A 12,257-nucleotide genomic window follows, 5' to 3' on the forward strand; every position below is an offset into this window, starting at 1 on the left:
TTTCCAGCTTTTCTTTCTTATCAGAACATTGTTTATGGTTCTGTTTTTTCTTTCTGTTCTTTCTGATATTGTTTTTTTCTACGTGCAAATATCTTCCATCCGCAAGCACCAATTTGATGGGCAGAGCGGCCATGGTTTGCACAGATTGACTGAAAAATTGAGTGCCTTTTTATATGAGTGCTTTAATTAGCTGCTATTCTTTAAGAGGTTGATATGTGATTTCTGCAAAACCTCTTTGGATGTGCCAGCATACATTTCTCCACCTTATCTATCATCTCTCTTGATTGCGTTTTCGTTTTCGTTTTCTATGCTTGTTCAGAAATAAAAATCGAAAACGAATATGTTATCAAGCGGAAACAGATCACATGAATTTATACCAGCAGATCGATTAAGTGAACTAGTGCCTGGTCCTTTCTGAGAATTGATAAGTGGAATATATGGTAAATATTCTCCTGGTTCTTGGTTAGCCTTCCAGTTTTGGAAATGTGAATCTGGGGTATTTATGAAGAGTCAACGATGTCTATAGAAAATTTGGTGAGGACCAGGTAAAAACAGTAATGGCCTGCTTTCTAAAAATGGCATTGTTTGCAATTTTGGTTGTTCCCCACTTTCCCACACAGGGCCGGCTTGGCCCCAAATGGTGAAAGTGACCCAAAAGGGAATTGTCAATTTTGGCAAAATGGATTTTGTTTTTCTTTATGTTTAGTTCCCGAATGGGCTTTCAATTTACTAGAAGTAGTTCCTTCTAAAAAAAAAAAAGGTTACCAGAAGTAGTTATGGAAATCAAAGCCCAGAACAATTTGTAGTTGTTGAACACAATTTTTCGTTAGACGGGATACTCCACTACTTGACATCGGACTGAATGACTGATTCAGAACCAGAACTCCAGAAGTAGGGTTTGGGATGTCTTCTCACTCTTCTGGAACAAGAAAAATTATTCAACATAATTATTACGTACGTTGATGAAAAGAAGAATCATATATCCTATCAAAAAATATCATCTCTCTTTCATACATTATACCTTTTACGGAATTAATTCAATATCATTGATGCAATCATGCGGAGGGATCTATCTTGTACATGTATAAGCAGTGGTGGATCTAGGATTTGAAAATGGGATGGGCTACGTATTCATGCGTCTTTTTGGGCGAAGTATAAAAAAAATTTCTTAGTACAATTATGCACAAGTGTGGGAATACAAGAGCGGAGAGTTCAAATGTTCATCGATTGAATTTAGTTTGAAATTTAGGCATTTTTGGGAAGACGAAGAATGAGAGTTTGTGATGGATGGAGAGAATGAGAGAGCTAGAGAGGAGTTTGACTTTGATAATTCAGGAGTTCGGGTGGGCTTCGTCAAACAAACATACATACAAACAAAAAGTATATATCATAAATTTTTTAACCCAAAAGTCTTCGGAGGGCTTGAGTCCTCCCACCCTTATACCTAGATCCGCCCTTGTGCATATGGGAGCTTAGGGATCTATGAAATTGCTTAACCTATGTATCAAGCATTGATGATTACGTACTTCTGGGGTTAGCTAATTTATATTCATTGCTTAACTGACACATCTAAACAACCATTTTTTTTTCTTTAAAAGATGATCAAAGAATTTCACTCCTACCCCCATGGTGACTCGAACTCATGACTTCGTACATAGGTAGTGGGTGCTCTAACCAATGAGCTAACACCACATCGTCAAAACGACCATGTTTCATGTGCATATTCATGTGTTCAGTTTGGGTATCTGAATGTAAGAATTAATAGTCGGTGCAGTGATGGATTGGTTTGTAGTAGGATTCAAGGATTGTGACTGATTCTTACTTAAGGCTGTGGTGTACGTAGAATTAATCATTTTGTTTATGAAAATGAAAATGAGAATTGAGGCTGGGTCTATGACTCTATGGTTAAGAATGCGGTGACTGGAAGGGAACAAAGAAAAGGGAGGCCACTAAATGGGTCCTCCCACCAAGGGGAAGAATAGGTCAGTTTCTTGTTGCATGGTCGAGAAACACTACCTCATGCTGGTAGTACGCTGCACTGTGAGGCCGAGGCTATGAGGGCAGGTTTGCTCATTGCCATCCATCAATAATGGAAGTTCATCGAGTTGGAAAGTGATTCTTCTATGTTGGCGAATGTTTGGCATCATACTGGCGATGATTATTTCGAGGTGAGTCGAATTATTGATGGTTGGAAGGAATATTTTCATGTTTTTAAGTTTGTTATAATTTGACACATTTTTAGAAAAGTAAATAGTGTGGCAGATAAATTAACCCACTTTGCTAGTTTGGGTCATAGTATTGGGAAAATTCTACAATGTGTTAACGTATGACATGCATACAATTGCCTTAAAAGTGGTAAAATGAGTCATCAAAATAGTAATATTAGTCCTCCAAGTGGTAACATGAGTCCTTAAAGTGGTAAATTTTCTAGTTACCACATGAGTCCTCAAAATAGTAATATTAGTCCTCAAAGTGGTAATTTGAGTCCTTAAAGTGGTAAATTTTCTTAGTTTACCATATGAGTCCTCAAAATAGTAATATTAGTCCTCAAAGTGGTAACATGAGTCCTTAAAGTGGTAAAAATAGTTGATGTATGAGAAATGTTAACATACCATAACTTTACCCCATAGTATTGATCTTACTTTAAATGGGCCTCTTACTTGCCTTCAGGATGTGCTCTACAATGACTCTTGTAAAACGATACAGGTATTATGTCTCCCCCCCCCGATATGTATAAATTTAAATAATAAGTGTGGAGATGAACCTCCCAACTTAATTAGGTTCTAAATTCCTATTTCAAAATAAATATAAATGACGGATAAATGAAATATCAGAGAAGATTCATATTCGATAGATTTAAATTTGAGTTATCCTCGATTGAATTGTCAACGCCACAAACTTAAAATAATCTCCGTGATAAGTCAAATCGTAGTTGAATTTTACAAACGACAAAATTTCATAATTGAAAGTATGCCATATCTCCTATTCTACTTGAACATGAAGCGTTTTGATAGGCTGGGATGCAACTGTTTCCTAACTAAAATGTCAAATTTTGATTGGGTGTGAGAAACAACAAAATTTCATAATTAAAAATACTTTTATCTCAACCGGATAAATGGTACGTAAATCAATTACTAGAGGATGAATCACATTCGATCAATTGATTTGGATAGAATTTGTCGAACTTTGATTTAATTTCAGAAACGATAAAATTTCATAATAAAATACACTACCTCAATGATAACTGATATACAAAATCTTAGAAGAGGACGATTCACGTGTAGATAGATTTGAATTTGGCAAATGACAAAATTTCATAATAAAATACGCTACCTAAATGATAACTGATATACAAAATATTAGAAGAGGATGATTCACATGTAGATAGATTTGAATTTGGCAAACGACAAAATTTTATAATCAAAATACGCTACCTCAATGATAACCGATAAATTAAATATAAGAGAATAATTCACATTCGAGTTGTTCCCAACTAAATTGTCAAACTAGTGACAAATCACAAAATTATTTGTATCACAATTAAAGAACGAGTACAACAATCTCCGCCTGATAAGTTAAATACCAAGATTCGATAGATTGAGAAACTCTTGCATCCCAGCCTAGTAAGAATTTATGGCGAGTTATCTCCATTATAACCAACAAAGGCATATTCTAATACTAACAAAATTAATTAAATCAGAAGGATAATTAAGACATTTACAAAATATATTTTTATTTAAAAAAAAAAGTATCCACAACCCACTTTTCTCTCCCATTATCTTAACTAACTCCGATTTTTTCTTTTTTATTTTCTGAAAAAATAAAAATAATTTGAATGCACATGCAGAGCATGTGTGGAGAAAGACTAGTTATCTTAATAAAGTAACTGGTTACATTACCAATATTAGTCAAATATATGTAAATTTATTTGATTTTCTCAATGTAACTGTTACGTTATAAATGTTAGTTAATACACTATACTCATTGGTTTATAAAATATTACTACACACAAAATACAACACAAGATATGCAAATTTATTTGATTTTCTCTCAATGTAACTGTTACGTTACAAATGTTAGTCAATACTCTATACTCACTAATTTATAAAATATTATCAAACATCGGAAACAACATGAAATTGAATGATCTTTGGCTTAGACTAGAATTATGATAGAGATTAAGATTAGAATTAGGGATTAACATGAAGTGTATTACTATATTTATGAAGAAGCTTCCACCACAGCATAAAAGAGAGGCTTTCACAAACATGGTATAGTATTTACTTGACGCATAGTAGAATGCAAAATCTTTCCGACTTGACAAACCAAAATAATTTCACTGTCCAGAAATTTCTCGTTTCCTTCTTTGCCCATCCAGCACCCACGTTTTACATGATTAGAGCAAATCCAACCAAATCAAAAATAATTGTATCCTTATGTAACCTTAACAGACTCTAAAAAAAAAAATTAAAAAAAAAAAATCCTTATATAACCGATTTTGTAGAGGTCCCCAGAATAAACTGGGGACAGAGAATACCTGCTCCAAAGTAGCCATTAAAGTTTGTAATAGCTTGTTAAAGAAACAGAGCTAGAGCTGGAAAGGTAAATTGATAGAGAAATTGTATTGTATTGAATTGACTCAAATTACATGAATAGTTACATATATTTATACAAGCTATAGAGAATTCTAGATTGGTGTAGACACTTTGAGATACTTTCACTTGTGAATGCATAGTACTGTGCAGTATGAGTCTTGGCAGTATATGTGAAGGATAGGCACGCTTATGCTTTTTTATCAGTGTTCTTGGCTGTATGTTGGGGATTGCATTCTTTGTGTGCATCTACATCACTGGTCATGTGTTCATGCTGGTGTAGAGTGATCATAGTGTTATTACTTGTTATGTATGGCAGTTTTCTGCGCGAAATAGACTTTCAGGTACAAACAGGTAACAACTGGTATTCTTTTGGTCTGTTTTGAGGGTGCATGATAATGGCACATGGACATGTAATATTATTTGGTGAGCTAATTGTACCATGTTATTAGTTTCCTGTTCTGTTGTTCTGTGTGTCTGGTGGTTGAGTTAAAGAGTGCTTCTAGATTCTGTTGTTTTTCCTCTTGTTTGACTAGTTTATTTTCTTGTTTGTCTATCTACTGTTGTCTGTGGCTGCTACTCTATTTTTCTGATTAAAATGTTCATTTATATTTGTTTTGTCTATAATTTGTTTATCACTTTTTATGATTGAACAAATTGTGGGATTAGCAAAGGCAATGATAAAGCACAGTTTGAAGATTGAGGGCTTGGATGATGCAGTTGACATTGTTGGAACTGGTGGTGACGGAGCAAACACAGTAAACATTTCAACCGGGGCTTCAATACTTGCTGCAGCTTGTGGTGCAAAAGTTGCAAAGGTAATATCCATCTTCATTGACACTAGCATTGCTTTTTTGCTAAACTTCTTTTCTTGAACTATGAATAATGGACAGATAATTGTCTGTATTTCAGCAAGGTAATCGTTCAAGTTCCTCTGCATGTGGAAGTGCAGATGTATTGGAAGCTTTGGGAATAATAATTGACTTGGACCCTGAGGTTGGTTCTTCTAACATTTGTTTTAAAAAGATGGATTGATGGTACAGTAGAGTCTAGTTAGTTTGCATCTTCTTCTCCAGGGAGATCCGGTTGAATGCCATAAACAAGGCCTACTCAAATCCTATTGGTTGCAATAGTTGTTTAGTTTTATAGCTGCAAGATATTGACATGAATAGATCGGAATTTAACTTATCTAATTCCATCAAGAATATCCAAAATATAAAGTTTAAAATGTGCAACTTTAGTGTTTTTCTTTGTGAGAATAAAACGCAAAAGAGTTCTGATGCTAATAGTTTATGCATATGCTCATGCGGTTTTTTATGTTGTTTTTTGTTTAAATAGGGGGTCACGAGATGTGTTAATGAAGTAGGCATTGGTTTTATGATGGCACCAAAGTATCATCCTGCAATGAATGTCGTTCGTCCCGTAAGGAAAAAGCTAAAAGTAAAGACTGTATTCAACATTTTGGGACCTATGTTGAATCCAGCTAGAGTTCCTTTTGCTGTTGTTGGTGTATACAAGGAAGAATTAGTAAGTGTTCCATAGAACTAGAATGCATTAAACCTTACAAAAACAATGTACATATTGTTAAAATTCGGACTTTCCTATATAATTAACTATTTTCATATGCATTTGATTCATTTCTTAATTGGATAGGTCCTAAAGATGGCTAAAGCATTACAAAGCTTTGGCATGAAGAGAGCATTGGTTGTTCACTCGGAGGGCTTGGACGAAATGAGTCCCCTTGGTAAACTCTATCTTTTACATGAGATTATGATTATTTGGCAATTCTAAGACAATTGTTTGCGTTCTACTATCGTATAACTCATAGTTCTTTCTTAGCATCTCTGTTTGCACCAAAATATATGAATTTTACAAACGACAAAATTTCATAATTGAAAGTATGTCATATCTCCTATTCTACTTGATACATGAAGCGTTTTGATAGGCTGGGATGCAACTGTTCCCTAACTAAAATGTCAAATTTTGATTGGGTGTGAGAAACAACAAAATTTCATAATTAAAAATACTTTTATCTCAACCGGATAAATGGTACGTAAATCAATTACTAGAGGATGAATCACATTCGATCAATTGATTCGGATAGAATTTGTCCAACTTTGATTTAATTTCAGAAACGATAAAATTTCATAATAAAATACGCTACCTCAATGATAACTGATATACAAAATCTTAGAAGAGGACGATTCACGTGTAGATAGATTTGAATTTGGCAAATGACAAAATTTCATAATAAAATACGTTACCTAAATGATAACTGATATACAAAATATTAGAAGAGAATGATTCACATGTAGATAGATTTGAATTTGGCAAACGACAAAATTTTATAATCAAAATACGCTACCTCAATGATAACCGATAAATTAAATATAAGAGAATAATTCACATTCGAGTTGTTCCCAACTGAATTGTCAAACTAGTGACAAATCACAAAATTATTTGTATCACAATTAAAGAACGAGTACAACAATCTCCGCCTGATAAGTTAAATACCAAGATTCGATAGATTGAGAACCTCTTGCATCCCAGCCTAGTAAGAATTTATGGCGAGTTATCTCCATTATAACCAACAAAGGCATATTCTAATACTAACAAAATTTTTAAAAATATACGTAAAATAAAAATTTCATAACTGTATCCAACAGAATTTGTGTATGCGATAAATGACAAAATTAATCATTTCATAACTAACAATGCCGTTAAATGCATCTCTGCCTAATTAATCAAACACCAAACTACAAGACAATTTGAAATCAAGACTAAACAGTCTCCAACCGGTTTTGCGAACCCTAACAGGATTTGACAACCAACAAATTGACTCATGAAATCCCTAATACCTTGAGTAAATAAGTAGCTAAGATTCATTAGCTAAACAATGGTAGTTTCAATCAATATATATTGAGTTTCTTCTTATATAAAAACCATAGCTACTTTGATTTAACAACTCTAGCTCAAAGTATACGAATAACAATTCAAGTAATAAATAAGGGAGATCGACCATAACAAATTACTGAAATTAGAGAGAAAAGGAGACAATATTTAAGAAGAAATAAAGGGAGAGAACAAAGGAGTATAACTTTGGAAGGAACTCTCGTAAAGGGGGAGGGATCACTAGAGTGGAGGATGAGAGCTATGGTTAGGTGTGAAGCTGCTTGACACGTCCGGACAGATTAGCATTTTCCAAGACCATTGCCTTCTAGAGTTCGAGGGCAAAAACTATCTATTTGTGCTAAACCAAAATAAATGAATACCAAATCTCCCAGCACGGTGTATTATTTCAATAAAGTACTATATGTTCTTCGAATTCTTTCATGAACTTACTCGTATATCTATATTATTATTAAGAGAAGAGAGTTTGTTAACAAAAATCTCGATTTTGACAGAAATGACCCTAAAATATTAATAAACTTTAAGAATTAATTAAATCAGAAGGATAATTAAGACATTTACAAAATATATTTTTATTTTAAAAAAAAAGGTATCCACAACCCACTTTTCTCTCCCATTATCTTAACTAACTCCGATTTTTTCTTTTTTATTTTCTGAAAAAAATAAAAATAATTTGAATGCACATGCAGAGCATGTGTGGAGAAAGACTAGTTATCTTAATAAAGTAACTGGTTACATTACCAATATTAGTCAAATATATGTAAATTTATTTGATTTTCTCAATGTAACTGTTACGTTATAAATGTTAGTTAATACACTATACTCATTGGTTTATAAAATATTACTACACACAAAATACAACACAAGATATGCAAATTTATTTGATTTTCTCTCAATGTAACTGTTACGTTACAAATGTTAGTCAATACTCTATACTCACTAATTTATAAAATATTATCAAACATCGGAAACAACATGAAATTGAATGATCTTTGGCTTAGACTAGAATTATGATAGAGATTAAGATTAGAATTAGGGATTAACATGAAGTGTATTACTATATTTATGAAGAAGCTTCCACCACAGCATAAAAGAGAGGCTTTCACAAACATGGTATAGTATTTACTTGACGCATAGTAGAATGCAAAATCTTTCCGACTTGACAAACCAAAATAATTTCACTGTCCAGAAATTTCTCGTTTCCTTCTTTGCCCATCCAGCACCCACGTTTTACATGATTAGAGCAAATCCAACCAAATCAAAAATAATTGTATCCTTATGTAACCTTAACAGACTCTAAAAAAAAAAATTAAAAAAAAAAATCCTTATATAACCGATTTTGTAGAGGTCCCCAGAATAAACTGGGGACAGAGAATACCTGCTCCAAAGTAGCCATTAAAGTTTGTAATAGCTTGTTAAAGAAACAGAGCTAGAGCTGGAAAGGTAAATTGATAGAGAAATTGTATTGTATTGAATTGACTCAAATTACATGAATAGTTACATATATTTATACAAGCTATAGAGAATTCTAGATTGGTGTAGACACTTTGAGATACTTTCACTTGTGAATGCATAGTACTGTGCAGTATGAGTCTTGGCAGTATATGTGAAGGATAGGCACGCTTATGCTTTTTTATCAGTGTTCTTGGCTGTATGTTGGGGATTGCATTCTTTGTGTGCATCTACATCACTGGTCATGTGTTCATGCTGGTGTAGAGTGATCATAGTGTTATTACTTGTTATGTATGGCAGTTTTCTGCGCGAAATAGACTTTCAGGTACAAACAGGTAACAACTGGTATTCTTTTGGTCTGTTTTGAGGGTGCATGATAATGGCACATGGACATGTAATATTATTTGGTGAGCTAATTGTCCCATGTTATTAGTTTCCTGTTCTGTTGTTCTGTGTGTCTGGTGGTTGAGTTAAAGAGTGCTTCTAGATTCTGTTGTTTTTCCTCTTGTTTGACTAGTTTATTTTCTTGTTTGTCTCTGTACTGTTGTCTATGGCTGCTACTCTATTTTTCTGATTAAAATGTTCATTTATATTTGTTTTGTCTATAATTTGTTTATCACTTTTTATGATTGAACAAATTGTGGGATTAGCAAAGGCAATGATAAAGCACAGTTTGAAGATTGAGGGCTTGGATGAAGAGTTTTTCTATTGGAACCTCCAAATTTACTCACTTGACCTCATTGCTTTTTACACCTCCTATCAAATTTTCAAATACTAAATTTACTCACTAAACCTCACTCAAGTTCCTGAAATAACCTCACTCATATAATTTGCAAACAAACTATTAATTACATATTCATTCCTTAATCAGATTACATAAATCTCTTATCTAATAAAAAAGAAACTCAAACACAAGGTATTGGGCTTTAAAACTTAATTTCTAATAAAAAAGAATTGTTTTTTTTTTACTTGTTATTTTTTTTCTCTTGTAGATGTGCAAAAAAAAAAATGAAGAGTAATTTTTCTTAATGTTTAATTTTTTTCTCTATTTTCTGTACCTCATGATTAATTATTTAATAGTTTTTTAGATTTTTTTACTGCTAGCTCTTTTTTTTTTTGTAAATATAATGAATAGACTGGGATTCAGGTCATAAAATGATTTCTTTTGTTATCCCTCACCAATATGCGTTCAACATATATGATGATAGGAATTTTTATGTCACATGATCTTGATTGTAGTTTTAATTCTTATTAAATATATATAAATGCTTTAATGAGTATGTAGTGAAATTGGAAAATGAAAATAGATAAGGAAAATAGTAAAGAATAATTGGAAAGTCTAGAGAAATTAAATATAATATTTTTTTGGTATAATTATTGTCCTTAATAGTCATTTTATAAGAGGTTATATATGTCATTTAATAATTCATAATAGAGTGAGGTCAACTGAGTAGATTTGGAGGTCCCAATAGAAACACTCTTAGATATATCATCTAATAATAAAGTTTACACGATAATTATATGTGATGTCTTACAAATAAATCAAAGGATTATATATGATTTAAATTGGTAGCTATAAAAGGATATGAAGTGAAGTGACTTGATCACTAATGAGGTGCATATGGTAAGTGATAGATTCTCTTTGATGTATGGATTTTATCATATGGCATCTACAAAAGTCAAGGTCCCTGTTCTCCCAATACTACTCTCGCCCCGTTGAGAAATAGAACAGACCACTGTTGGAGATAGTAGAAGACTTTATCTTACCGAATCTTTGCTTGAAGAAGATAGACTCTATAGATATTCATTCTATCTATGAATATTTGTAGTCATTTAAAATGTTTTGTATTTGTATCCAAGGACCAAAATATCGAGTTTCGAGGAAATATCGATGGTCCCGGAAACGGAAATTTCGACGGAAATATCGATTTCGGTAAATAATCAAGAAAAATGATGGAAATTTAAAGAAAAACATGGAAATTTTAAATGAAACTTTTAGATATGTTTATTTAATCAATTATCTACTATATTTAAAAAAAAAAACAAAAAATCTTGAATAAGTGTTATTATATAGTGAGCTACAATAATCTAAGGTGAAATATTATATGTAGGATCACTGACAAGTAAAGATTTACTTTAAACATCTCATTTTTTTCTATAGCTGAAAAACTCAATTACGCTTTATATACATTTTTTGTACATAATACAGTGCATATTCAAATATAGAGTAAAATTTTAAAAAGTCGTTGTAAATTTTTGAACGGCTAATAAATCTAAAATAGTCATAAATTTTGAAAATTGGTTATTGATTAAATATTTCTATATTCATAAAAAACAGAGTTGATAGTTTATATCATATATAGATAAGTCGCAAAATATAAACCAAGTGGAGGTGTAACAAGGATGGCTAAGTCATCTATTTGTTTCTTAGCCAAGCAGGGTTCGAATCCTAGTCTTGTTGGCCTGTAATTGCCTTTTTGATTGAAGTTTAAGTGGGAGAGAGATAAGGAAGGAGCACGTGGCCTCAAGTGGGAGAGAAATAAAGGACACGTGGCAGGTATGTGGACGAGTGGTAGGAATATTCTCTATAATCTCGTACATATCGAGCAATTTCGCGAAATATCCCAAAATTTCGGGAAATATCGATAATTTCGTGCGAAATTAATTGATAAGTGAAAGATATATCGGGACATGAAAAAAACGAAATTTTCGCCGAAATTTCGGCGATTTTTTCGATTTTTTAGTCCTTGTTTGTATCTCTATCTCTATGCAGATTATGACATGTTCATATTTATTATGTGATCTTACATAATCAACACCGTAGAAGTTATAAGTTCAATTCTAATGAAAACTCAACTGGTGCCACTTCTGCGTCCCTAAGAGCACCAATTGGCCTGAATATTGTTTCACATCAATGGTTCCCATACTAAGACAACTCTAGGGCCGAAATAGATGCAAGCAACGTGTGGTGCACTCAACTATTCAGTGTTGGCTCCTCTTTAGAAATTGTCATGGAGTAAGACTTTAATGCACTAAGGAGTAAAATATTTTTATTGATGTTGTCAATCAAAAGCTTTGTCACCTACAGAAAACCCAATACGTTGTGTAGCCATGTAATTTAAAAGTAAGAAATGTAGAATATTCTGTAAATATTTATTTTCTTTGTATGTGTAGATTATGTACTCTGTATAGTTGTAGGAGATTCTTTTCCTATTAGGATTTCACTTGTATCTCTATATATACCTCTTATTCGGAGGTGAATAAAATATTGAAGCATTCTAAACACATTGAATTCTTATTTTC

General features: G+C 32.5%; 1 protein-coding gene across 1 annotated transcript; it reads left to right on the top strand.

Moving 5' to 3' along the window:
- Positions 1-5,269: 5,269 nt before the first annotated feature.
- On the top strand, positions 5,270-6,383 carry LOC112170963 (anthranilate phosphoribosyltransferase, chloroplastic). Its single transcript, XM_024308225.2, has 4 exons — positions 5,270-5,410; positions 5,505-5,588; positions 5,931-6,119; positions 6,246-6,383. Exons 1-4 carry the CDS (start codon positions 5,270-5,272, stop codon positions 6,381-6,383), a joined length of 552 nt encoding a protein of 183 aa, XP_024163993.2.
- The last annotated feature ends 5,874 nt before the right edge of the window (positions 6,384-12,257 follow it).

The sequence above is a fragment of the Rosa chinensis genome, chromosome 6 (genome assembly GCF_002994745.2).
Source record: "Rosa chinensis cultivar Old Blush chromosome 6, RchiOBHm-V2, whole genome shotgun sequence".
In the NCBI taxonomy this organism is placed as follows: domain Eukaryota; kingdom Viridiplantae; phylum Streptophyta; class Magnoliopsida; order Rosales; family Rosaceae; genus Rosa; species Rosa chinensis.